Source organism: Aythya marila (assembly GCF_965140915.1).
Source record: "Aythya marila genome assembly, chromosome: 2".
Classification (NCBI taxonomy): domain Eukaryota; kingdom Metazoa; phylum Chordata; class Aves; order Anseriformes; family Anatidae; genus Aythya; species Aythya marila.
In genome coordinates, this window is record NC_139043.1 from 4,635,483 (window position 1) to 4,661,302 (window position 25,820).

Consider the following 25,820-nt stretch of genomic DNA (forward strand, 5'->3'; position numbering starts at 1 on the left):
GTTTTAAAGTGTTCTGTACAAAAGAGCTCAGTCTCACTAACATTTTTGTATAAATAAATGATCTTAGAGCAAAAACATTTTCAATGGAAGAAAGCTGAACTTCAGGAGTTCAGAAAGGCAGCCAGCACAGCACAACACAATGCAATTGATTAAGGATTTCAGTCCTATTTCAACACTGATTTAATTTCATTTGTGTGATTTCAGTATTGGTCAGATCCTGCCAGCTCATAAATGGGCAGATTCTATACTGCCCTGAATTTCATGAAGATATTAATGTATGTGGGACCGCCTCTGCGTTCAAAAGATCTGTGCATAAATAAAATTTGCATCTCTAATGGGAACCAGAATGAGGTTCAAGCTAGTTATTAAACTACTTTAAATATCCAAATAATGTAAGTGGGAATCAGTGTTAGATTATCTTCCTTTACCAGGATAATTTTTCATCTGCTGATAGGCAACAGTTATTCAACTAACCTTGTGGTTTGTCTACTACATAAATGACAAGTTAAAAAATGATATAAACAACTACTAAAAGAACTAAGAACTTCAACTTGGCTGTGAAGCCAGAACTTAAATAGAAAGTTAGATTTTCAGAGGTAGGATGGATTTCCTCCTCCTGTGGAATTCAAACCAAAATGAATTCAGAACTGAGAAAAAGTTTCAAATGGTTGTAAAAAAAAATAAAAATGGAGCAATACTGTATCATTGGTCTTTGCTTTGGAAAAAAAAGTCTTGCAATGACAGTCCTTTCAAAAATAGTATGGAATAATTTCCTCAGCAACATTCCTTGTACGCATGATATTATTATAGCAACAACTGCTGTCATATCACATACTTTCCATTAATTAATTTCCTTTTACAGTGTGTGAAAGATGAATGAAAACAGAACACACACATATCACACTCATGACTTTTCTAGTTTAAAACCGCTTTTTTTTAAGTGGTTTAAATAGTACTATTCTCACAGTCTTTGATACTATATAAAAATAAAAATCTCTTTCTCTATAAACAAGTTAAAGGATTTATACAATGAAATTTGCATGGACACGATTAACAAAAGTGAAAATAAATGAATCACCACATTACTAGGGATTCAAGGTAAAAAGAAATCAGATGCCCAACAGATTAGCATAAATGAGAGAATTGAGAGCAAATTTGTACAGTGCTATAAGTAGTGCTGAAATCCTACGGAACAAAATAGTACTTTTGTTGTGTTATAGGGTTTAATAAAGTTGTCTCTGATATATCTTAAAATACAAACAGAACTCCCCTTGTTTTTTTTCTAATGCTGGATTTCTGCTCAGATTTCTTTCTGCTAGTTACTCACTATTATTTTCATCTCTCCTGGTCAGGAGAGGGGTCTCAATGACACTGCATTTGCAAACAAAATGCTTTCAGCCAAGTACCAATGTCACTGAACTGCACAAGCAGAACAAGCAGAATCTAAATTTTTGTTTTGTCTGAGACTGAAAACTATTATCTCATGCTTCCCAGAGAATAACGTGCTTCCTCTTAGGTCAACTCATTTGGGTCTAGTTTTGCAAAAACAGATCTCTTAGCACTCAAGAATGCAGCACTACTGTTTACAGCTGCCTAACCAGGTCCAGAGGGCACAGGATTTAGCACTGACCTGTACTAATCCATACTGTTTTTAATTACCACGTTTCCTAACATGGGTCTGACCCACACCAATCAGTATTCTTCCAAGCAATGCCTAAACATAGCTCACAGAAGAGCACTCTCATTTTCAAGAGGCAGTACACAGCAGGTCTGGCTCCCTCTTTGGTCCACCAAAACCATTCCAGGAGGCTCTGAGATCTAAAATATCCCACGATGCCATCAGACCATGCACCAATACAGGTCGCATGCCCCTCATTTTCATCCCAGAGGATGCATACTTTTACAGAGGATGCATCAAGTAGTTGATATTATTTCAGATCTTGAATAACCCCTCTTCAACAAGAACAACAATAAAACCAACAACAACCCACAAACTGGAAACAAAATTATATTTTACAGCAACAACAGGAGACCTGTAAGGGATCTAAAGCTAAATGCTGCGTAATGTGAACAAAAGCAGGATTCAATTAGAAGATTCAAGAAAACTGTTCCTAGATCTATTTCATTTAGCAGTGCAGTTGTATCTATAGAGTTTCGATATAGAAGGAGGCAAAGCAAGGCGTAGTTACTCATCTTTTTATATCAGGAACAGCTTTCCTACTGTAACACCATTATTGTTAAGGAAGTCCATGACTTATTAGAGAAGTTGCTCATCCTTTATTTATTTTTTACTGCTCTTTGCTACGTAGAAAGGTCAGAATTTAAATGCAAATTTAGCCAACATGGACAGGTGTATTGCAAAGAAGTGAAAATGTTGCTCTGGCAATCGCAAATGCAAGGACAGGATCTACCTTTTGCTGTTGTTGTTTCTCCTGTGCATCTTTACATTCACTTACCCTTCACCTCTCTTTCATTTTTATCGCCACCATTAGTGTACTGAGCTCCTCACCAACAATAAACTAAGCCACATAGTGAGACATAAAGCATAGATTTCCCACTTCATACATGGAAAAACTTAGGTTGATTAATTTGAAGGGATGATTTTCAAATCACCTGCCTAGGTGTTGCTATAATTATTCTGTCATAGTTCAAAAGAGCCATAAGCGACTCATATATCTTTCTCCAGAATTAAACTCTGTCACATTAAGTAGTTAACAAGGAGACATCATGTCATACCTGTTAGGTACTTAAAACAGACAGTTGGTGTTTAGCTCTGAGTGAGTTTCACAGCATTATAAGGGGTATGGGATTCAATTTGCAAATTAAGAACCCTGGATTTATTTGCCTACACACTTGGGTGTCAAAGCTTCCATGGAAATTGATGACGACCTAGTCAGTAGTCAGAGGGCTCGGGTCAAGAGCTTGGAAATCCCTTTAGGCAACTAAATGTGGGTGCCTACTTCTGGGAACGTAGACACTTGGACTTTCATGCAGATACCTACATGTGGCTATGTACATTTGAGTGTCACAATCTGAGCTAAAACCAACCCAACTGGCCTCAGACAAAAACAATCAGGAAATGGTGATTTCTGAGTCTCAGTCACCACTTTTTCCACAAGACCTTCCTTTTGTCTTGGGCAAGAGAGAAGAACCTGGAATGATTTTAGGTCATACATTACACCTGGATAATATTTCTTTGGGCATAGCCTGTGCCCACAGGATGTCCATTGCCTGCCCCTATCCCACAATCTTGTCTCCAGTTTCTGCTTCCAATATTCCTCCCTGTTCCACCACACTTTGCTGATACTTTCTGTCCCGCATCATCTTGCCTCCTCTCACTGAAGCAAAGGTATGGGAGGAGTAGGAAAGAAGCTTGGCAGAAGGGATGCAGACTAACTTACAAATGCCAGGTCTGAGGAGGGTATCACATCAAGTAGCTATTTAGCATGGATATGGGAAGGGGAGCTGTGGGATAGCAAGCTGTGGGAAGCAGAGATGTTGAGCATGAGGAGTTGACTGAGGTGAGAGCAACGTGAAATGCTGCCTGGGGTTATGGCTGGAAGCCCTCAGGTGGGTACATGTGTCTAATGAATGGTAACAGGGTGATCAGGAACACTGCTCATGAATTTACAAATCCTATTTAGCTACAAGTAACAAAAAGCCTCGCTGTCCTCAACGAGTACCCTACGGCCTTGATACCCGAGTTCTTTCTGAAACAAAACAGGAGGAGACACTTAAGAAGTCCTTAAATCTAGGTACACCATCCCACCCAGCCTCAACTGCTGCTTCAGAAGGAGTTGGGCCTCCTCTAGGTACTGTATCACATCTGCTAGCTTCATTAGATGTCCTGGATAACTTAGAATTTCAAATGGCCCTATATATGCATTATATATATCATTCCCTACATTACGTTAGCATTCTTCATTCATTATGGTCCCAAGTACTTCTGAGTAGTCTTTCATCTGAAAAGACCTATAAATGAAAATTCAGTTGACTACGGCAAAATTCATATATAGCTCACCTGGAACCACTTTTTGTAACACTATTAATTTCTGGAAAGTCTAAACGATTTTGGTTCTACACCCGTTCCTGGAAGAACCATACCCTGGATGCAAAGTGCTTTGATTTCTCAAGGCACAAGGAAATTCCTGTGTTGACATGGAAAGCGCTGACATCAAAGATTGATGTAGGGTGTTTTCTGGTTAAGTGGGGTATTTTTGCAGGTGGAGGTTATTCACAAGTTCCCTCCTTAAGGTTTCTCAAAACACTGTAAGGACGTTTATTGCAATTTCCATTTCAGCAGATGGTTACTGTTCCAGGAAAATTTATTGTACATGTAAAACCATACAGTTAGAATACTTAGGAAGGGGGAAGTCATCTGTCATGACAGAAAAATAGGACAGGAAGAAAATATGTTTCATTATAAACATACTATACAGTACTTTCTCTAAATATTTGTACATTCTTATCTGATCTTCCTATATTGCAGAAAACAGAATTTACACAGAATAGCTGAACATGCAGAGAAGGCAGCTCTTTTCACAATAATGCATGTGCATTCCACTATTTCCTATTTATACTACCCTACAGAGAGGTCAAATAAACAAAGGGGCTTAAAATATAAACATTGGTTGTCAGTAGCTTTAAGGTTACTGCGTTGGGAAACCTTATGTTCACTGCCTGATTACAACAGCTTTTCTTCTGGACATATATATTTTCTTCACAGTAATTTACACAGTCAGAAGGATGCGTTGAAGTCGCAATGCAATCCTGTGGTCTTGTGATGTTAGGGCATACACAGACATACATGACATTCTTGGTATAGTGAGTAAGGTCTGGAGAATAACTAAGAGACAAATTAGACTGTGTTACTATTTGCAAAAAGATAAAAAAAAGGCCACTATAGGCAATGAAGCTTGCCACTGCTTTAGGGCAAATTTTTGAATACAGAATTATTAAAAGCAATTCTAAAGATGCAAAGGAAAGGATCATGATCAATACCAGGCAACATATTTTTCTGGAAAAAGACCTTTTCAAGATTTAATATAAATTCTGCCATGCTTGCAGGTCTGGTTGACAAAGGTAACAGAGCTTCTACATGTAATTTGTCCAAGCTTCCTTTCTAGTTAAGCACTGCATCTGATTTGAATGGCACATTAATTCATAAACAGATGGCTCATTGATAAATGAGGCAAAAAAGGTAAATGAAAAAAACCTCTTATTGAAAGGGTCATTTCTAATAAACTTATACATGAGTCTGCTTTTGTGCTGTTGAATTTTTAATAACTGTAGTGACAATTCAGGAGAAAACAACATCTCTGCTGGAAAAGTTTGTAAATTAAAAAAAAAAAAAATGCTTATGATGGGTCCAGCTACAAGATAGTTTGAACTGGGCTTACATCAACAGAATGTCCCCTCAAAGGTGATGAAGGAATATTTATCTCCAGCTATAAAACCAGACTTAGTATAATAAACTTGTAGCTCAGTTATTCATACTGTATTCCATCAGATTTTTCAGTGTGATGCCCCCACACTGAATTTTGAAGTTTACATTACTCATGTAAACTGACCATTACAGTAACCAATCCAAAACAAACACTTATCAGTAAAATAAGACAGCTAAAACTCCATTAAATAAAGATGCTTCCAAGACACTACAGCTAAGACACAATACATAAAGCACTGAGATGGGTACCCAGCCTTTAGTACTCAATTAATTCATTTCAACTAAGGTGAATATGTCCCCCCATTTTGCTTGTCCTATAAAGTCTCTGCTCTTTCTGCTTTTGGCCTTCAAATTTTAGGCTATTTATTTTTAAGGATGTGAAAAGTTCCTGGCCTTACATTTCCTGTCAAATACCTTAGATTTGTAACAGTCCAAAATACCACAACCTAACAGATTTTAGCAAGATAAATTATCTTCCAGAAAGCTAATGTTAAATTGGAAGAAGACAAGAGCTTACACTGAAGACTGGGCTAGTTCTCGTATCTTATTTTGCTGTGAAGAAAGATGAATATAGACCACAGAATCACAGAATTTTCTAGGTTGGAAGAGACCTCAAGGTCATCGAGTCCAACCTCCAACCTAACGCTAACAGCCTTCCACTAAACCATATCCCTAAGCTCTACATCTAAACGTCTTTTGAAGACTTCCAGGGATGGTGACTCCACCACTTCCCTGGGCAGCCTGTTCCAATGCCTCACAACCCTTTCAGTGAAGAAGTTCACTGATAACAGCCTATTGGTAAACATGTACTACAGGGAGAGCTTTTATGTCCTGTTTCAGCAGTCTGAGGGAGAATAACACACAGGTGGAAAAAAATTCCTTGTGCTACTCGTAATCAAGTGATTGTTTTTAAGGGGTAGGTGATTTCTTGTGCTGCTTCCAGTGGCGTGAAGTTCTGCCAGCAAAAGAGGATGTACACTGTCTGTTCTTGCTTTAAATTTGAGAAGACCTAGAGTCCTGGTATGTACACATGAACAAGGCAAATTCTCAATGACTGAACACATTTTAGGCAATGGGCTGGACACTTCCAGTTTTACGTCCTTTCCAAAAATAAAATTAAAAAAATGATACAGAAGCCATTTGCCATTTCCAGTAATTGCACAGTGCTCCTTCCTATGGAGTGCTGGAAAAATACTAAAAGGGCAAATGGCAGTACACACAGATGTTATGTCGACGGCTCTGATGCCATAAATCCATTGGCATAAAATAAGAGTCACAATAGTTTCTAACATTTATTTTAGGCTCTTTTTTCCTGTCCAATCATTATGTTATAAAAGGTGTTATGCAACTCCAGCTACTTGAAGGTTTTTACTGCTGAGTGATTTGGCAACTGCAATTTCTGTCTCTCTCTGTTTCTCTGTCTTTGTACATGGGCTAATTAAATCCACAGTCCCCAAATACGACCCCATTTTGTTTGACAGCCATTCTTCTGATTGCTAGTTGCAGGAATCAAATAAAGACATATTCCCAGCTGGCAGCTGAGCACACTCCAAGGAGGGTTGTGGTTAGTCTCTCAGGGAAGGTGCCGACTGCACTATTCTTACTGGGCTTCCTGTCTACAAAGCCACACCGAAGCATTGACGAAAGCTTGGGATGATGCCATGTGCTTCTTCGTGTGCCTTAAGGACAATGCCTGGTGCTACGCACAGATCACAAACAGACAAAGATGGAAGGAAATATGCAAAGGTAATTTACTATTAGACTGCTCCGGCTCTGCATTTTTTTTCTGTTCTCTTATCTAAAAGACTGCAGTCTGACTAAACTCGCATTTCCTAGAAATGCCACCATTGCCCAGTACATCCTCTTCCTCTTTTAGTGGGAGAAATTTAATTAATTCCTACAGCATTGCTCATACACACTGCATGTCACTGAGTACACTGATATATACTAAATACCAACTGAAATTAGTTGGTGTTTTCTGACAGATTTAAAACAGTCTCCTGTATATTAAAATACAGTGATCTGAATTCAGACCCCATGTCATAGAATCACATATTGATGTGATGAGTACCTTCAGGAAATGCTCAGCCTCTCACAGCACCAAAACTTAATTACTTAACAAAATGCCAGATGTCATTTTAGACAAATCCATCTCATATGACACTCCAATTTTATAAGTAGCAGTGAAATATTACAGCCCACTGGGCAAACAGAACATATTTAAAAATATTGATTATGCCCAGACAAGCTGTTTTTATGCTAAAATGCCCAGCAGGAAAGACTGGAGCCAGTCATAACTGAGTTCACAATCACTGAATAGCTGAGGTTGGAGGGGGACTCTACACTTCCCTCAGCCCAACCCCTCTGCTCAGAGCACATTCAGCCAGGGCAGGTTGCTCAGGGCCCTCTCCAGTCATGGTCTGAGTGTATCCAAGGATGGAGACACCACAGCCTTCCTAAAAAATCTGTTCCAGCATTTCCAGTCTCAGAGGATTTTTCTTCCCTTATGTTTAAATGGAATTTCCTATATTTCAATTGGTTTCCATTGCCTCCTGTCCCGCCACTGGGCACCACTGAGAAAAGTCTGACCCTGCCATCTTTACTCCCTCCCAAACCCCATCAGATATTTCTTACATTAGTAAAACTTCTGTAAGCTTCCCCTTTTCCAGGCTGAGCAGCCTCTCATATGTCAAACAGTCCATTCCATAAATCATCTTTGTGCTGCTGTGCTGGACTCACTCCAGTATGTCCACACCTCTCTTGTACTGTGTAGCTCAGCACTAGACTCACCATTTCAAGATGCATCTCAGCAGGGTTGAGCAGTGGGGAAAGATCACTTCCAAGATCTGATGGCAACACTTTTATAAAGATAACTGAAGATGCTGTTGGCCTTCTGTGCCACAAAGGCACATTGCTGGCTCATGGTCAATTTGGTGCCCACCAGGACTCCTGGGTCCTTCTCTGCAGAGTTAGGCAGCCCCCAGTCTGTGTTGTTGCATAGGGTTATTCTTCATAACCTTTCTTTGCATTCGTCCTTTGCATTTGCCTTTTTTGAACCTCATAAGATACCTGTCAGCACATTCTCCATACCATCAAATTCTCTCTGAATGGCAGCATAACCATTTAGTCTGCCAGTCACTCCCAAATTTGTTCCACCTGTAAACTTGCTGAGGATGTATTTGGACCCACCATCCAGGTCATTAATGAGAATCTTGAACAGTATTGACATCAGTATCAGCTGCTTGTGGAACACAAATGCTGACTGGCAGCCAGCTGGACTTCATCCTGCTAATCACAACCATCTGAGTCAGCAGTTTTGACTATTCTCAGTTTTGACTATTCTAGCCCACACTTCATCAGTTAGTCTGCAAGGATGTTACGGGAGACAGCATTGAAAGCCTTAGGAAAGTTGAGATTAGCAACGCCCATTGGTCTGTCCTCACCCACTAAACTAGCCATCCCATCAGAGAAAGCTATCAGGTTGGTTAAGCATGATTTTCTCTTCACAAATCCGTGCTGACTTCCCAGTCACCTTCCTATCTTTAATATGCTTGGAACTGACTTCCAGGAAGATGTGCTTTGTTACCATTCCAGGGATTAAAATGAAACCAATCAGCATATTGTTCTCCAGTCACTCCTTCTTACAGATAGCAGTGACGATGTATTTCTTCCAGTCTTCAGGAACCTTTCCCAATTGCCACAACCTTTCAGTGATAATCCAGGTTGCTGTCTCATTGACATTAGCCAGCTCCCTCAGCACTTGAAGATACTTCCCATCAGGTTCCATGGACTTCTGGATGCACAGTCTATTTAAATCTTTCCTAACCTGATCTTCCTTCTTTGTTTAAAAACAAAATATTGTTTTTAAAGTCTCATGTATCTAAAAGAATACAAAGAAATGACATATATTCTTAAAGGACTTAGAGGAATTATTTGAAGGAAATTTTTTTTCCTACTTTTTTTCTCTAAATATCTCCTACCTCCACAAAAGTGACTCTTCAGGGACTTTTTATTGGGATAAATGACAGGGAGAAGCCACGGCTTCTTATCACCTCTGAAAAAAAAAAATCAGTAATACAATGAATTTACCAGTACCGATCTCTTTTCAGGATAAAGTCAAAAAGCCACAGGTGGTTCAAAAGGCAAAGTAAAGTAATTCACTCCTTCCTGTCAGTCCCACACACAAATGCAGGGAATAGAAGGGAGGTACCTTTTCTACCAGTAAATAGGAACACATATTGCCTTACCACAGATGATTAGACTATCTTCGCGATATTATAAGGCCATTTTGAGGAAAAACACAGTAAATTACAAAGGAGAAATTATGCATTCAATGAGCTTGAAACTTAAAGTAAGTAAGCATATATTTGTGGTATGCTGAAGTGACAAATGTGCTAATGGGATTTTATAATGCTGAGAATCATGTCATGAGCAGAGGGTGACTATTCTTGTCCCTGCTGAGAGGCACAGTGCTTCTACAGAGTTATAGCAGCCTTTAAGTACATGGAATAAATAAATATAAAACAAATCAATAAAACCTAACAGAAAAACAACAGCAAAATTTAAGAGTATGAAAGATAAAAACACAAGCAGATGATACAAGCTTTAGAAAAAAAAATGGCAAAGGGGGCATGAAATTATTTGGAAGTACTTTAAAAGAGATTAATATCTGTAGAAGGGAACAGAAAGATCAGAAAAAAAAAATAAATCAACTTCAGCTATGGATAACAGGGCAGAAAAAAAAATGCAGGGAAAAACTCTAAAGATTAAGGGCTACTAGACATTGGAATATATTCTCAGGGGAGAGGTGTTACTTGAGTCATTTAAGGCTGGACTAGACAAAGCCATGGAAAAAAGTATTGCATCAAATTATATATATACAGTAATGAATAATCTGCCATAGAAACAAATGACCTTAGAAGGTCTTTTCCATCTGTAATTTCTAAGGCTCTATGAAATATGAGTAATGTTCCACTAAAGAACTTGGTATCTATGGCAATTCACTAACCCTACTCTATTTGTGTTAGAATGCAGAGCACTGCTAGAAAAAGGTTTATTACCAAATAACCAGTGATTTTGGGGGAACCACTAAGGAGTGCCCAGCTAAAGCAAACTTGGTTGAGAAAGTACCACAGGAAGAGAAATTCTGGCTCTGGACTCACTGGCACTTGGTCTGCTGGTGCTAGATTTGAAGTGCATCAGAGATACTTAGGTTTTGGTTGGAAATGACAACTGAAGCCAAGCCACGCTCTCATAAAACAGTCCCTACTGTCTGAAATATCCATCTGCATTGGCAGACTCCTGAAAGGAAACCACTAGTTCGCGTTCAGTTTGTAGCCAAGACTGATGGCAAGGCAAAGGAGGGTACGGCAGAAGTAATTAGAAGAACCGGATAAATAGGGCGATTGTTCACAATGAAAGGATGAGTGGAGAATCAATTATCCTCCTTACTCCCGAAAGTGTATTATAGATCTTTCCCTTTGGACAATGGGATCCACTGCTATACGCTTTTGATTGCTAATGGCAGGAGGAAATTTTTGTTCTGATGTTAAGATATTATCATTTATTTTTGCCTTTCTGATAGCCATTCCATTTCTGCTTCTATGAAATTAACAACATGTCCTTAACTTCAGGTCCTGATTGCTAATTCATTTTGTTCCCTTTGGTCTTTGATTCCAGTTTTACAGTATTTTTTTTTCTTCTTCTTTCATTACTGTGAGTCTAGTTTCTATGCTATTTTTCTCAGTACTGTGGAAGGGAGGGTGATTTGCTTTATACATGACAATGAGAAGTTCAAACATCTCCATGTGCAGTTCTTTTTAACTACTAGAATTGACACTGAGGTCTACAGATAGTATTTGCCCATTTAACAGGTGGTGGTGCCAGTAGCATCCATTAAGAACACAGCTGGACCGCTCAGATCTACTCATTTAGAAACTGTTCAGCTAAGTGGGAGGGTTCCCACATCACCACCAAGCCTTACATTTGTAGAATTAAGGGGAATGGAAAATTAGGAGAGTGCTTCAACTTCAGAGGCTGCATGAACAACAGTAGTTGTAGCTGAGACTAAAGAATTGTTTCCCAACTGCTGTGAAGTGCTTTTACTTCCTTTCTTCTAACACCATTCAACCTTCCCAAACAACTCATTATTCATTAAGCTTTTTTTTTTTTTTTTTTTTTTTTTTTTTCTTCTATAAAAGCAGTAGAGTGATTTCAACCCAAGGTCAGGCATCAAACTCAACAGCTGTTCTTTCTTCACACTTCCTGAAAATCTCAATTTCCATTCCACCGCGTACGCTAATTCTTTATTCTGTGCACTCAGTTTAAGGGTCAATATTTCCTTCTCTTCGGGGATTCAGCATTAAGCAGAAAACATTACAGGTGGCAGAGTCTTTTGTCACTGCCATTCAAGGTTCTGCCCTGGTTAAAAAAAACTAGGGGAGGTCTTTAACAGGTTGCTGCCTTTGATCTGAACATGTTCCTTCAACATCATCTGTCCCAAATTCCTGTGGAACTTGAAGAATCGTACCTACAGGTATGGCAAATTTTTAGATGGAAGCTTGGATTTTTTGCTTACACTGTGTATTTTTCCAAAATATTTTTTTTTATTCCTGTGAAAACCTCAGAATCAAAAATAAAAAAGAGGTTGGTGATCCAAATTTTAGTTGTGCCTTGCACACAATTAACGCTTCTGAGAGGAACAACTACTCAATGACCTGCAGTGTAATGAGGAATACTGATTTGAGAATGAGGATAAACAGCTTCAAAATGACCTTATTTTTAATTTGTTAAGTTTAATTTGTTAAGAAGGGCCATAGAGGAATCATCGATATAATTCTGTATACATGTCAGAATTTAGCTTGATGTCAATATACAAATATTGGAGAAATATTTTTAATGGCCTTAAAATGGAAGGTTCTTCAGTCAAATAATAGGAGTGGTGTACACATGATAATAGTTTATAAAAGAGGAAAACTCAAAGTCTACCCTTACGTGATCAAGTCACATGGGAAAGTACCACAAACTTACTCACTGTTAATTACTTCTCCATTAAAGCAAAACTTTACTTCTCCTTATTTAATTCATATATTTCTGTAGTTTAGGCAGAAAAGAAAAAATGTACTGTGGCCACTGAAGCACTATGTCTAAGCTATTAAAAACTAAAGCCTTGGAATATGAAAAGTCAGACATCCGACTCCTGAGGAAAATAAGTTTAAAACTCATATTGAAATACTGTCCTCATGATAACCTCCAGTGCCTACAGCTTCCAGGGACCAGCACAGTTACCATCATCACCACCACAACATACATAGTACAAAAAACAAGGCTGGATGAATCGAGAAATCGAATTAGCTGCTGTTTGTTTACAGGCGAGGACACATGAAGATTTGCTGCCACCTACATACTGCTCTTTTCTGGGTTAATTAAAAATAAGGAATTCTAAAATAAAGGCATTTACAACAATTACACCTGAGTTGGTATGCAAACTAATAATATGTACAGCATATTATTAAGTATGTTAAGCATTGTTAGGTATTTTTAAGTATTGCTAAGTATTATAACAGTAAAACAGACTGTCTTTATGGAATAACTCCTACTAACACGAAACAGAATACAGTAATGTCACAGAGAACTATTATTGACCCAACAGCACAAAAGCTTCTGTTCCTCTGTAAAACAAGGAAGAAAATAAACCCTTTGCTTTTAATGAGTTGCAATCATTATTCCCCCTTTTATGTAGTGGAATTCAGACATTATACTGTGATGTACAATGTAGATAAATGAAGATGAAAGTGAACAAATTGTTCTTCACATCTGTCTTTCTGTAATTAAAGGAGTGTGGTGCACTTGCTATATAACAACAATGTTCCCACAAAGTGATCAACATTAAATCCAGACTATAGCTGAAAAAGTAACAAGTACTTTCCTACAAGCAGTCAGTATTTTATCACAGTTATAAGTAATTGGGTAACATTTGCTGTTAAACACTGAACTTTTAAATGGTCATTACAGTTACCTGAATCTGAAAGCAAATGCATTCAGCAGTAGCAGTTCAAAACACAAACAGACTGTATCTGCATCTTTAGTCCCTAATTGACTTCACTAACTTGATTCTTTTTTTTTTTTTTTTTTTTTTTTTCTAAAAAGAAACAAGGAGTTGCATCAATAGCAAGGCAAGCAATTTATTTCTTTTATTTTTTCATATCTCTGGAAGATATGATAGTAGTGTTTAGTGCCTCCTCACTGACAAGATAGCAAAATTTTATCTATTAGAAAAAAGAAAGAATGTCCAAATCTTATTTAAGACAAACATGCAAACTACGGTACTCAGAGGGCTACTTTCATGTTGATACTGCAAGACTGAAATACAAAGTCACAAATCTGGCCTCTCAGCACAGTTGCCCACTTCACGAGAGTTAAGATAGCTGATGGAATAACAAGCAAGATGCTATGTCCATCATTTCTTTCATTAAAATGTGTGAGTCAAAATACTGTGGGATCTGTATTTCTCCAGGATATTTTTATAGCTAGGTATTTCTGCCCACTCAGTTTGTAAGCATTTATTCAATAATATTCAGCTTGTCTTTTGAAGCATGGCAGCATTTTTGCTTTGGTGTTTTTGTCTCATATGCAGACAATGGATGCCTGCAGCCTGTGTGCAACAATAGCACATTTTGCATATAACAAAAGAGAATGAAGAGGTACATCAAAATGGAAGGAAAAATAAGATTTGTAGGTCTTTACTTTGCTTTCAGATGTCTGAAAATGAACTAGCTGGGTTTAATCCTAAATAGATTTTCAGCTACTCATCTAAACAGATTAGCATTTATATCAGTATAAGTCTGGAGGCATCAACAGTGAACGGAAGGATCCAGAAAAATATCTGTTCTTACACTGTAATTTTTGATGCCTTGTAATGCTGCAGCACTCTGAACAAATCCTGAAATGCTCTCAAACACTGCAGGATTTCACCAAAATGATAAAAGCCTTGCAAGTTCCAGTCCTTACATTGTAATAGTTGACGCTTATTTGGAGTCTCACTTCCACTCTCTGTTACTTCCACTTAACTTCGGGAATATCAGCAGTCCTGCTGATTTCACTGAGAGTTTTCAGGAGCTCAGAGCTCAGCATGAATTCAAATGCTTTACTGGCCTTAGCTCAAGATATCTGGCAGAAATGTCCCAGTTTTGCTTTGAAAACATATTAAATGGAAATAGCTCCCTCTTCTGTTCTTACTGAGACCAAGTCAGTCCCCTAAAGGAATCCAGCGACTGCAAACTACTGACTACAGCAGTGGAGCACAGTACTGCAGTACAGCGCACAGAATGGTGCCCTGGGGATGTCCCCTTTTAGACCAGCTTCTCTTTTTCTGCTGACTCCACAAGCACTGCACAAGACTGGGAAATGTCAGCACGTCCAGCTACAGATGAGTGAAGTCAGTACAAGTGATTTCTTGATCAGAGAGTCTTCCCAAAGAATTTTATCCAGTCCAACATGTAAATAATGCTCATAAATAACCAACAGTATATTAATTGCTTAACAAATACCAGGAGTACACCTACTCTTATCAGCTTTGTTTGGGAGCTGTCAAAAGCCCACTGAAGCTGTATTCTCTACTTCTGTTAATCCTAAAGCATTTTGAAACTGGAAAGGATTGAGTGGTGGGTTAGCACTACCTTATATGCTCAGTCAAACTATATGGAACAAAAGCCATATGGAGTCAGACCCCAGTGTTTCTGATTTCTGAGTCCCTTATGAGCTGGCTTTGTGCACTTCCAGGAATCTGCAGGCACCATTTCCAGTTCAGCAGCAGTCACACTTTTATTGTCTAGCTTCAGCTTTTATTTGACACATCTCAGGGTGCCAATACTGTACATAAAGGAGAACTGACCTCTTGTGGATTTTAAGACTTCAGATTGTAGTACTTTGGCCCATCATTCAATAGTCTTTTTCAAATAAGGTATGCTAACACAGGTAAATAACTACATAATGTTGGTTGCTGTTTTCAGTTGCTTTTTGGTCCCAGACAGGAAGTGCCACTCTGACCCATTTGTACCTTCAGCAGACATGAAGTTTGTTAACTCCCACAACCCCTAACACAAATGAGGACAGACCCACTATATAATCGTTTCCTCAAGATCTCAACAGGGCCTTGTCACTCTGTTTCCCAAGATTAAAAAGAAATTAAACTGGAAAAAATAAATAAATAATAATCCGTGGTTGGAGTTTCACCATATCAGTGAGGTTTTTTTTTAGCACTTAAAAAACCACCAAACTAGCCATCAACATGGATCAAGTTACATTTAATAAGACAGATATACTACTTCATGGCCCACATCATACGATGTTGGCATCATGTGCCTTAGTTTATGAAGCAGGAGGTGGTATAAACCACACATTTCTACTGAATATAACACATTCTCACCTCCAGCACTTAGAGTGCAGTACAAGAGCAACTTGCAGGGTGCCTGAGCCCTGTGTATCATTTTACTGACTTTCTGTGTGAGCTCCTGCATACAAGTTTCTCTATACCTGCTATAGTGTTTCCATCTGTACTATGGGCAAAGAGATAGCAATGCCTTTCTTAAAGTTTGAGAGCTGAAGATGAAAAGCACTAGGTATGAGGCAATTGCTTTTACTATGATGATTTTCTATAGGCACAGACATGGCACCGTTGGCTTGCACTGCTCAAACTCAGTGCATCTTCAGCAGTTCAGAATTTTAGACTGGTTTAGCTCTGGTGGATGACTGAGCCCGAAGCTTTTCAAAACCCACACCAACTCACAGACCCACTGTGAAGCCAGCTTTGTGATGTTGCTGTCTGGAGACAGAAAAAAAAGCCCGAACTTTTGGAGCTCATAGAAAGAGTCTCTCTAAACCTTTTATAACAATGTGAAGCAATGCAGTCCAAAATAAATAAATAATTAAATAAATAAATAAATAATCTGAGTGAACTTTGAATAAAATACTTTGAGACACAGGAGCAGTGTGGATGCAGCATCATGGTGCATGGGGATGCTAATTGGGCTCAGTCTACACACTCTAATGATACGGGATATCCTGCTTCAAAAACTCACCACAGTGTTTCGTTGTGGTACATCACTGTGCTAGTAGCTAAACCAGTTTGTTTGGGCACAGCTTGGATAGCTCGACACAGAACTGCACTGAGCCACGTGGATATGCCTATGCCCTTGGCTGGTGTTCCTTCATTTTATCTTCTGAGGCTTTTCTGGATGTACCACTACAGTGCTGAGAGTGGTAATTAACACTGTTTCCTAAGATGTAGGTGACATCTGCAGGTGGGAGTCACTTGTACTGCATGTATGTCTGAGGTTTAGTGGTCTGAGTCTGAACTAGTAACGCTCAGCTCCCTTTATAGGCAGCTAAAGGAAACCAGAACCTATGGGGTCTCTCCACTGACCAAGAAAGGAGTCCTAAATGGTTTGGGATTTCAAAAGTAGTAATTTAAATCTTAAAACTTCTCTGCCTTTCAGCACTTTCACCTCTGCTTCTCATAAATGAAACCAGAATGCATATCTCAGTCTCTTTTAGTCCTTCATCATATTTCCTTGACTTTCTAGTACAATATTCTTACAAATATTCTTACCTGAGGCCTGATAACCAATTCTCACTTTTCTTGAGGGACCTTTCTTTCTTCTCTTTTCCAGTCCCTGAATGTCTGTGAGAGGCACTCACTTTAAGGCTTTTTTCATTGCTTTCTGTACAAAAGCTTGGAACCAATTTTCTTTCTTCTGTCTTCGTCCTCCCTCTTTCAGAGAACAGTTTGGCAAAAAAGTCATCTGTATCTTTGGGGATGTTTCTTAGTTTTTCAGAAGCTGAAATCGTGTGTGAGCTTGATAAAGTCCTTGATGAAAACTCAGTATTTACTTGTGTTGAAGATTCTTTACTTTCTTGAGAATCAATGCTTGGGACACTCAGGTCATTTCCTTCCTCTTTTTCACCTTTGAGCTGTGCTGCGCTGCTTATGCTAGTGGAGCGTTTTGAAAGCCTCCTTTTCTGCAGATCCTAGAAATAAGTTCCATTAAAACTATAGATTTGAATTTGAGTATCTTTACACAAACATGGAAAGCAAAGGAAAGCTCTATCACTAACACTGGGCTAAACAATTTATGATTAGAAACCAGCTAAAGAGTAAATTAGGTTATTTCTTTTGTATAATAAACAGAGAAAGACATACACTTTTACTTACAATTTGAACAGTGTTAAAGATGCTATATACTTTAACAACTGTTTTCTTTTACCCAAGAACATCAATTAAGTAGCTTATAAAAGCTTAGTTTGGGGGTTGTACTCAGAGAACCCAGATTTACATGCCATTTTCCTGTTAAAGATATCTAGTCTTTTTTTCTGAACCAAAACTCTTTAGAAAAAATCCAAGTAATTTATTTAACTTTCATATTTACTTCAGTATTAGCAAAATTAAATGTTTAAAATCCTTCAATTTTTATAAGCTTAATTTTACTTTAGAATTGTGTTTTAAAAGCAATTATTGACAGAATATGGTCTATTTGGACCAATTTAGAAACATAACTTTAATGAAAGTTATGTTTTAATTCCATACTGCTACTGATTAAATGTGGGGCTTCAGAAAAACCTGTGGAGATCAGACACCCATAGCTAAGAAAACTTTAAGATCTAAAGTAAAGAAGCAATTTCCTAAGGCTGAAAATCCCAGCTGTCAAGAGAGATGAGATACCAAAAGTGGAAAACATTTATAAATAAGTGCTGCAACCAAAGATCACAGATCTGTGTGCAGTGGTTGTTCCTGAAACAGTCTGACTTTCTGAATTAACCACAACCACTGCCCTAACCTGCCACATCTTTTCAGAGCACAGATTTCATATTAGCATGCAGAAGCTACTTGAATATTATTTGCAAATTACTTCGTTGCAGAAGGTTACATATAAAATCTCTGGTCATGCCCAATATTTTATAAGCACTGGAAATCACCTCTGGTGAACTTGCTACTGGTCCAGCCATCATTCCTCTGACAATAAGACCAGACCTGGGCCTGTTCTTGTCCTTCACTGTTGCTTGAAGCTCTTCAGAAATCATTGTTGCTTTTAAATCTTCTTGACTATCTTTTAACTTCTTATCCCCATCAGAGGTTGATTGGCTATTGCATATTGTCTCCGTATGGCATTTTTCACTTTTGTGCTGGTGTTTTCTGGATGAAAGGATTTTATCTAGTGGATTCTCAACATGGTATCTACAAGAAAGAAAAAGAAACAAAAATTCAAACAGCCAAGTGATACTAAATGAAATCAATGAAAACAGCACCTTGGCAAATTAAATCACTGCTGTCAAGTTAAGTTGCATGAAGTGGTACTCAAATACAATCACTTTTCACTTAACATCTTTATGTAGGTCTTCAGCAGATTATTTCAATATTATTACTCTGTCACAATATGTTTAAGAGTTTATTTTAATCTTATGTTTACTTATTTTGATATGTACCATATTAAAATAAATAAATAAAGCCTAAATAAATAAATAAAGTCATATATTTCAAATGAGATAGCTCCTAGTGATAGGACTAGAGGGAATGGCCTCAAGTTATGCCAGGGGAGGTTCATGTTGGAAATGAAGAGACATTTTTTCTCAGAAAGAGAAGTCAGGCGTTGGGATGGGTTGCCCAGGGAGGTGGTGGAGTCACTGTCCCTGGGGGTGTCCAAAGAAAGGTTGGACGTGGTGCTTGGGGACATGGTTTCGTGGTGACATTGGTGGTAGGAATGAGGAGCAGAAATGTCTCCTCATTTCCAACCTGAACCTCCCCTGGTGGAACTTGAGGCTATTCCCTCATGGAGATCAGAGCCTGTGGTGCGATTGGGGGGTCCTTCCTCACAGACCTGTGCTGCCCCTCACCCCTCACCCCCACTGATCTGCAAGTGTGGCTTTAACATTGCCCCTTGACGTGTGTATGTATGTACAGTATGCTTGCTGGGAGGGGTACGTGTAAATGTGGGTATTTAGGCGAACTCAAGACCCCCCTGCTCACAACTTTAACCCCCAGTGGAGGACTACAACCATAGAGTACCCTCCCGCGCAAGGCAGAGCGGCCCCTTAACACCCCACTTCCTTAGCAACCACGGCCGCTCTGGAACTCTATCGCGGTGCCGTTGCGCGGCGGGCGGGGGAGGGAAGCGCTCCGCTGCCAATGCGCATGCGCTGAAAGAGCTATAAGTAACGGGGAGGGGAGGGCAGCGCCATTTTGTGGAGGTTGAGGGTCGAGAGCGCGCGTCGCCGTGCCTCAGTCTCAGGGTGTTTCCTCATTAGGAAAAGCTTTTTGCTGTAATAAAAGGATCTTAAGACACTCAAGAGGCTTACAAAGAGATTAGGGTGTCTCGTAGAGTGGGGAGAAAGTGCAGGTCTGAGGCAACTGAGCTGGGGTAGTGTCACACAGGGGAGTGAGGACTGCTCTGTATATGACACAAACCCCTCCATATGAAAAAAAAAATATATATTTATTTTTCCTCCCTGCACTGCGTTCTCAGCAAGTATCAATTCCTGAGTGGTCACATCCACTCAACATCTTGGTTTTCTTCCCCAGTGAGCGTGGACTTGCTGGGGTTTTGGAAGTGCTAACAGCACAAGTGCAGCTAGCTTGAGCGTGCTGTATTCAGGATGAGTAATAAAATGGGATTAATACCCTAGGAATTGGGGTGGAGAAGGTCAATTACTTCTACGTGCCCATTTTAAAAGCTTTCTGTGAAAGCACAATTGGGGTTGGTCCTCCCATTTTGAGACACTAACAAAAATTGAAAGACTTCGCTATGTGCTATTTTCAAATACTTTCAATGATAAAAATGACTAAGCCTATACTGTATGCAACGGTAACGAATGTAAGAATGTAGGCCTTGCTTTTGACTGTCTAAAGCAACGGTATACTCATAGTCTGAGTGCAGGTGGTTAGTTACCCATCAGACTATATAATTCAGTTTGAATACTTTCCAGTTTACCACGCATAGAAGCTTAAATTTGTATGTGCTTCATTGACTGGAAGTTGTAGTTGAGATTATCAAGTCTTTGTAGTCTCTAGGGAGTATAAAAGAGGGCGGCGTACTTGAGAGATGTTAATAATTTGGAATTTCACGTTTTGTGTTATTAAGTTAACTAATACAAGGTGCTGTAGCTGAAGGTATAAATGACAAACCACTTAACACGATTTCACTTTAAAAAAAAAATAAAAAAATAAAAATTAAATAGGGCAAAGAGAAATCAGGACTGTACCTGGAGGTTTGAGTTTTGCTCTCATCAGGCATACTGGCACTCCCAAATGCATGATCTTCATCTGAGAAGTCAGGTGGATGAGATGTTGAGCTCTTACTTTGAGGAGCTGACAGAGTAGAACTTGAACTGGTGATTTTGGAGGTCCCACGGTGCTCAAGGAAGTAATTAGTAATAATTTCAAGAAGTGTTTTAAGTGGGTTCTCCTTTGCCTATTCAAGAAGAAAAACAAAGTTCTTTGTGACTATTGGAAATCTTTATTAGTCTTGCTGCAACCTAAGATGGGATGGGGTTTTGTAGAGTAGCTGAACATGTGAACTATATTCCAGAGTCAGCTGTGGCTCTACAAACAATAAAGGGAGAAGCTGCAGGGAGTATCAAGACCTCCCAAGATTTTGATGTGTTAAATGAAGTAAGCATCACACAAGTAACAACCTGTCTTCAGCTAAATATTGAGAAGTATGGTAGCTATACCAGAGTACACTTCTAATCACAGAATTGTAGGGGTTGGAAGGGACCACAAGAGATCATCGGGTCCACCCCCCCTGCCAAAGCAGGTTCCCTAGAGCAGGTTGCCCAGGTAGGCGTCCAGACGGGCCTTGAATATCTCCAGAGACTCTATAACATCCCTGGGCTCCAGTGCTCCACCGCCCTCACCATGAAGAAGTTCTTTCGCATATTGGTGCAGAAGTTCCTGTGCTCCATTTTGTGGCCATTGCCGCTTGTCCTGTCCCCACAAACCACTGAAAAGAGGTTGGCCAAATCCCTCTGCCTCCCACGCTTCAGGTGTTTCTAAGCATTGATAAGGTCCCGTCTCAGTCTTTTCTCCAGGCTGAACGGACCCAGGTCTCAGCCGTTCCTCACAGGGTAGACGCTCCAGGCCTCGTATCATCTCTGTGGCCCTCCACTGGACTCTTTCCAGGAGATCCCTGTCTTTTTTGTACCGGGGAGCCCAGACCTGGACACAGTACTCCATGTGAGGCCTGACCAGGGCAGAGTAGAGGGGAAGGATCACCTCCCTTGACCTGCTGGCCATGCTCCTTTTAATGCATGCCAGGATCCCGTTGGCCTTCTTGGCCACCAAGGCACACTGCTGGATCATGGCCAACCTGTCGTCCACCAGGACCCCCAGGTGTTGCCTGGGCAACTTCTGAAGAATTTAGAATGAACTGCAAATAATACCTGACACACAAACTCTTATTTAACTGTGGTGTTTTTTTTTTTCTTTTTTTTGTTTTGCTTTGTTTTGTTTTGTGTGTGTGTGTGTGTTTTTTGTTTGTGTTTGTTTTAGTAATCATGAAAGATGGATGATATATATATTGCCTTTTCATTAAAAAAAAAAAAGTCTATGGCTTAAAAAATATAATGTCTGCTATAGTAGTACAGTTACTAGGTAGTATAGTATAGTATCGTAGTACAGTTACTAGGGAGATTTATTTTTTTTTAAAGTGACCTAGTAGTCCCACCATTAACACTATTCAAAAAGCATCATGATGCTTTGAGCTAACAATGAGCAGAATTGGGTCTAGGGACTAATTGGGAATTACCTACTGATGTCCCTGACATCAAACATTGTGGTCTATATTACATTTCAAAGAACAGTAAATGCGAAGAGCATAATTCTGTCTGTCAGATCTTACATAAAGATGTAAATAGAAATGGGCATAAAGAGAGAGTTCCAAAATTGAATAGCCATAATAATGGAAAAGGTGTGGAAGTGAATAACTGCTCCTAGTTTATTGGAGAATTTGTAACAAGGATTCATTAACTGCCTGGTTCTTGGCTTAGTCCCACGAGCTTTAATGCAATCTCAATTAAATGTTGTGCTCTCCATTACTTCAGAGAATTATAAGTGTGTCCACAGCAATGCAACAGCAGGCACAGGCTGTGGTGTGGACATAACGCTGCAGTCTTGATTTATCTGACCTAGTTCCATAGGTCTGAGACCAGATTCTGGGGAGCACCATCTCTTTCCTTACCTTGTTCTGTTTGTACAAGGTGTGCAAATGTAGGACGTTTCGAAGTTCATTCCTGTTATTGATGCTAAGCGCAGAGCGTGGAAGCTCTCGGTCCATGGTACTGATAGTTTTCTTCAATCCCTGAAAAGTCCAAGCAGGACATACTAGAGTACCTGAGACAGTACAACCAACCAAAGCTTTCATTATTCACTTTGTTGCATGCAATATGAAATTTCTGGGTACATTAAAAGGGTAGAAATTAATAACATTCTAAGTGCTACAACCTGTACTTTAATGAGACAATTTAGCATTACTACAGCTGACGTAAAAAATACTTAAGATGATACTGCTGTCAGTGGGGTGGAAATAACCAAACGTAGGAAGAAAAAAGAAAAAAAAAAAAAAAAAAAAAAAAAAAAGAAAGAAAAAAAAAAAAGACCCCCATGCGTCTGACTTCAGCTACGTAACAGCTTCTCCTAAGATCTGAGTGGTCTGTGTGAAGGCCTCTGCCTTCCTGGGCTTCTGGTTCAAATAATTCCAAGAATACCAAGTTGGCTTTTTCTATCAAGGTGTGATACAGCTTCTAAATGGGATTCTGACCTATGTAATTACGAAGTCTGAACATCAAGCGTAGTCTATGTTTTGGCAGGTTCAGAAAAAAATTCAGGGCCTTTATCCTGATCACATTGTTCTGATCAGTGTCTATGTTGGAAATCAGTCTGATCCTCATGGCATCAACTGGTTCAGGGTCTTCATGTGGTTCAGTACATGGTGGTGGTTTATAGGATCATATGGACATCATACTAAAATTGTTACAGGTGAATCCAATTATAGCTTTCATTCTATTAAAAAAACAAAACAAAACAAAACAAAACAAAAAACAACTAAATCCCTTGGATGAGTTTTTTTAAAACTGAAATTAAAAATTAGCATCTCCAAGCCTATTCCACTTGTTCACCACACTTCAGACTTCCTCAGGTGCTTTGAATTTATAGTCAGCATACATGGGTATGATCATGGGTATCATACAGAGACAAAATGTATGGGCATCACACTTTATAGAGGGGAAAGGATTTATCATGTAATACCGGAATGAGCTTCTGAGCTAACTTTAGTAGTACAACATCAGACAATTTTTGAGAAACAAAGCCCCAGTGAATGATTATTATTACAAGAAGGAATTTTCTGCTTTTTTTCTGCAGATTAGTGTTAGCGTGCTGTGAATAAGTGGTGGCAAATAGGATGGTTCTCACAGCTGGTTCTGAGGAAGATTTGGGGAAAGGGGAAGGAACACTTGTGCAGAAACAGAAAAGTTTGACAGCACAGTGTGTAATATGAAACAGCTGCTGCAACTAAAGCATAAAGTATTAATGGATATGGTATGGTCTGTTTTACCAGCAGGGCATTCTCTTTCCTTTTATGATTTTCTTCAATTTTACTTTTAAAAGTATGTCAGAAGTGTGACAGTGTTGCATTTGAAAAATCTTCCCAGTCAGATATTGTAAGGTACTGTTCTCTCATACTTCTGGAAGTAAATGGCAGGTAATGAATTCTGCACTGGAAATTCTGCTGGCAAACGTTTCACCTTTCTTCACTAACATTGAGAATGTGCCTTAGTAGGCTGGATGCAAAACAGATGAAGGAAAGCAAAGTTTCTCTAGCAGCACTTCACCGCACAGTGGTTGCTTAGGTTCTGGTACAACCAACTCATTCCTGACATGGGAGGGTAGGGGATGGGGATGGGGGGGAAAGGGGGGGGGGGGGGGGTGTTTCTGCGGTGTTTCCTTTGGATTGAGCATAAATGCAAGCAGGTAATTTTACCTGGAAATGTGAAGGTGTCTTTTCCTCTGCTCAGTCCCAGTCTACCCACACCCAAACGATTTCTTTTACAAAGTTTTGGTGGTGGTGCCTTTTTTTTAAAAAAAAAAAAAAAAAAAGTGACCACTTTCTTCCCCTTCTCCCTTTCCTCCCAGATAAATCTGCTGTCTGCCAAACTAATACAGAACACCACGAAAAGACACGTGACCATTTTCTTTAGCACCAGTACCTCTTGTTTTGTTTTGTTTTAGTATTCATCTGGGAAGCTGTGTGCATCTCTTGTAAAAAGAAGAAGGGTAGAAATAGGACAAAGCGAGGACAATAGATAAGCAATTAAGGGGGAAAACAAAAGCTGGAATCAGCATGTCTTGACTTGTTTTCTTTTGCAGGCGCCTGTGGGTATGAATCAGGTTTTCTCAAACAAGCAGGAAGCTGCCTTCCATGATCAGAAATAGAAGGCATTGTGGGAGATGTAGTGCAGACACTCACCCTAGCAGCTTGTTGCGGTTCAAGTCTGGCTGCTTTAAGGCTGGAAGAATCCCCCCCCCCCCCCCATTATTCCTTAATCTTTAACATTTGTCATTCCCATTTTTTCCTAATGAGAAAATCGAGAGAAAGTTACCTTTCTACTGAGAAATTCCCTCACCAGTGATGCAGCCACTTCTTCCACAAAGGAGTTGTCCATTTTTTAGCCCAAAGCGCGCTCGGGGGGCGTATCCTTTACTTCATCCGACAAATCATTCAAGCCCGACAAAACATCCGAGCCTGCCGGCATGGCAGCTCCTTGGTGCCATGGAGCAGCAGCAGGGCCGTGTTGCTGCAGAGAGCCGGTGTCATCGGAAGCAGGGAGAACTCCTCCCCCGGGAGCAGTGCTTGGTGCTGGGAGAGCTCGCAGGGTAACGCCGCTGCAGGCATCTCAGTAATTGCTTGAAAAACTCAGGAGCTGCTCGGTAATAAAATTTGAGAAAGGAGTGTTTAAATCTCAGAGTCATCGAATTTTAAAGTCATAGAATCATTGAATATTCTGAGTTGGAAGGGAGGCACAAGGATCACTGTGTCCAACTCCTAACTCACTTAAAGAAGCATAGTTACATGCAAGCTATCACTCCTGTGCTAACGCTACTTCCAAACGTTGTGTTTCTTCTCCTTGAATTATCCTCTTGTTTAATACAACAAAAATGCAGCTGTTAAATTAAGCCTTGTCTCTCATATTAGTGAGATTTTATCCTCAATTCAGTCTTTCCTTTCAGGCGGAACCTACCAGCTCTACAACAAGATTGTGGCATGTCACACTTGGGGACCTGATTTAGTTTGGAGAGGACCTCCAGAGGTCATTGCAGTCCAACACC

At 39.4% G+C, this 25,820-nt stretch overlaps 1 protein-coding gene across 5 annotated transcripts in view; it reads right to left on the reverse strand.

Annotated features, from left to right (window-relative positions):
- The window catches only part of MINDY4 (MINDY lysine 48 deubiquitinase 4), a 136,021-nt gene extending 110,725 nt beyond the window's left edge, over nt 1-25,296 (reverse strand). For 4 of the 5 annotated variants that reach the window (XR_014316901.1, XR_014316902.1, XM_082753228.1 and 1 more), the window contains exons 1-5: nt 25,094-25,296; nt 22,675-22,794; nt 20,699-20,907; nt 18,419-18,677; nt 17,055-17,473 (exon numbers count right to left, since the gene is read on the reverse strand). Coding sequence is in view for 3 of the 5 variants with exons in the window: in XM_082753228.1 (XP_082609354.1) it covers nt 17,055-17,473; nt 18,419-18,677; nt 20,699-20,907; nt 22,675-22,794; nt 25,094-25,156 (1,070 nt within the window). In the remaining 2 variants the exon portion in view is untranslated. Of the gene's footprint in view, nt 1-17,054; nt 17,474-18,418; nt 18,678-20,698; nt 20,908-22,674; nt 22,795-24,474; nt 24,563-25,093 lie in introns of all 5 variants that reach the window. The other variant, XM_082753229.1, reaches the window with a different exon arrangement.
- Between the last annotated feature and the right edge of the window lie 524 nt (nt 25,297-25,820).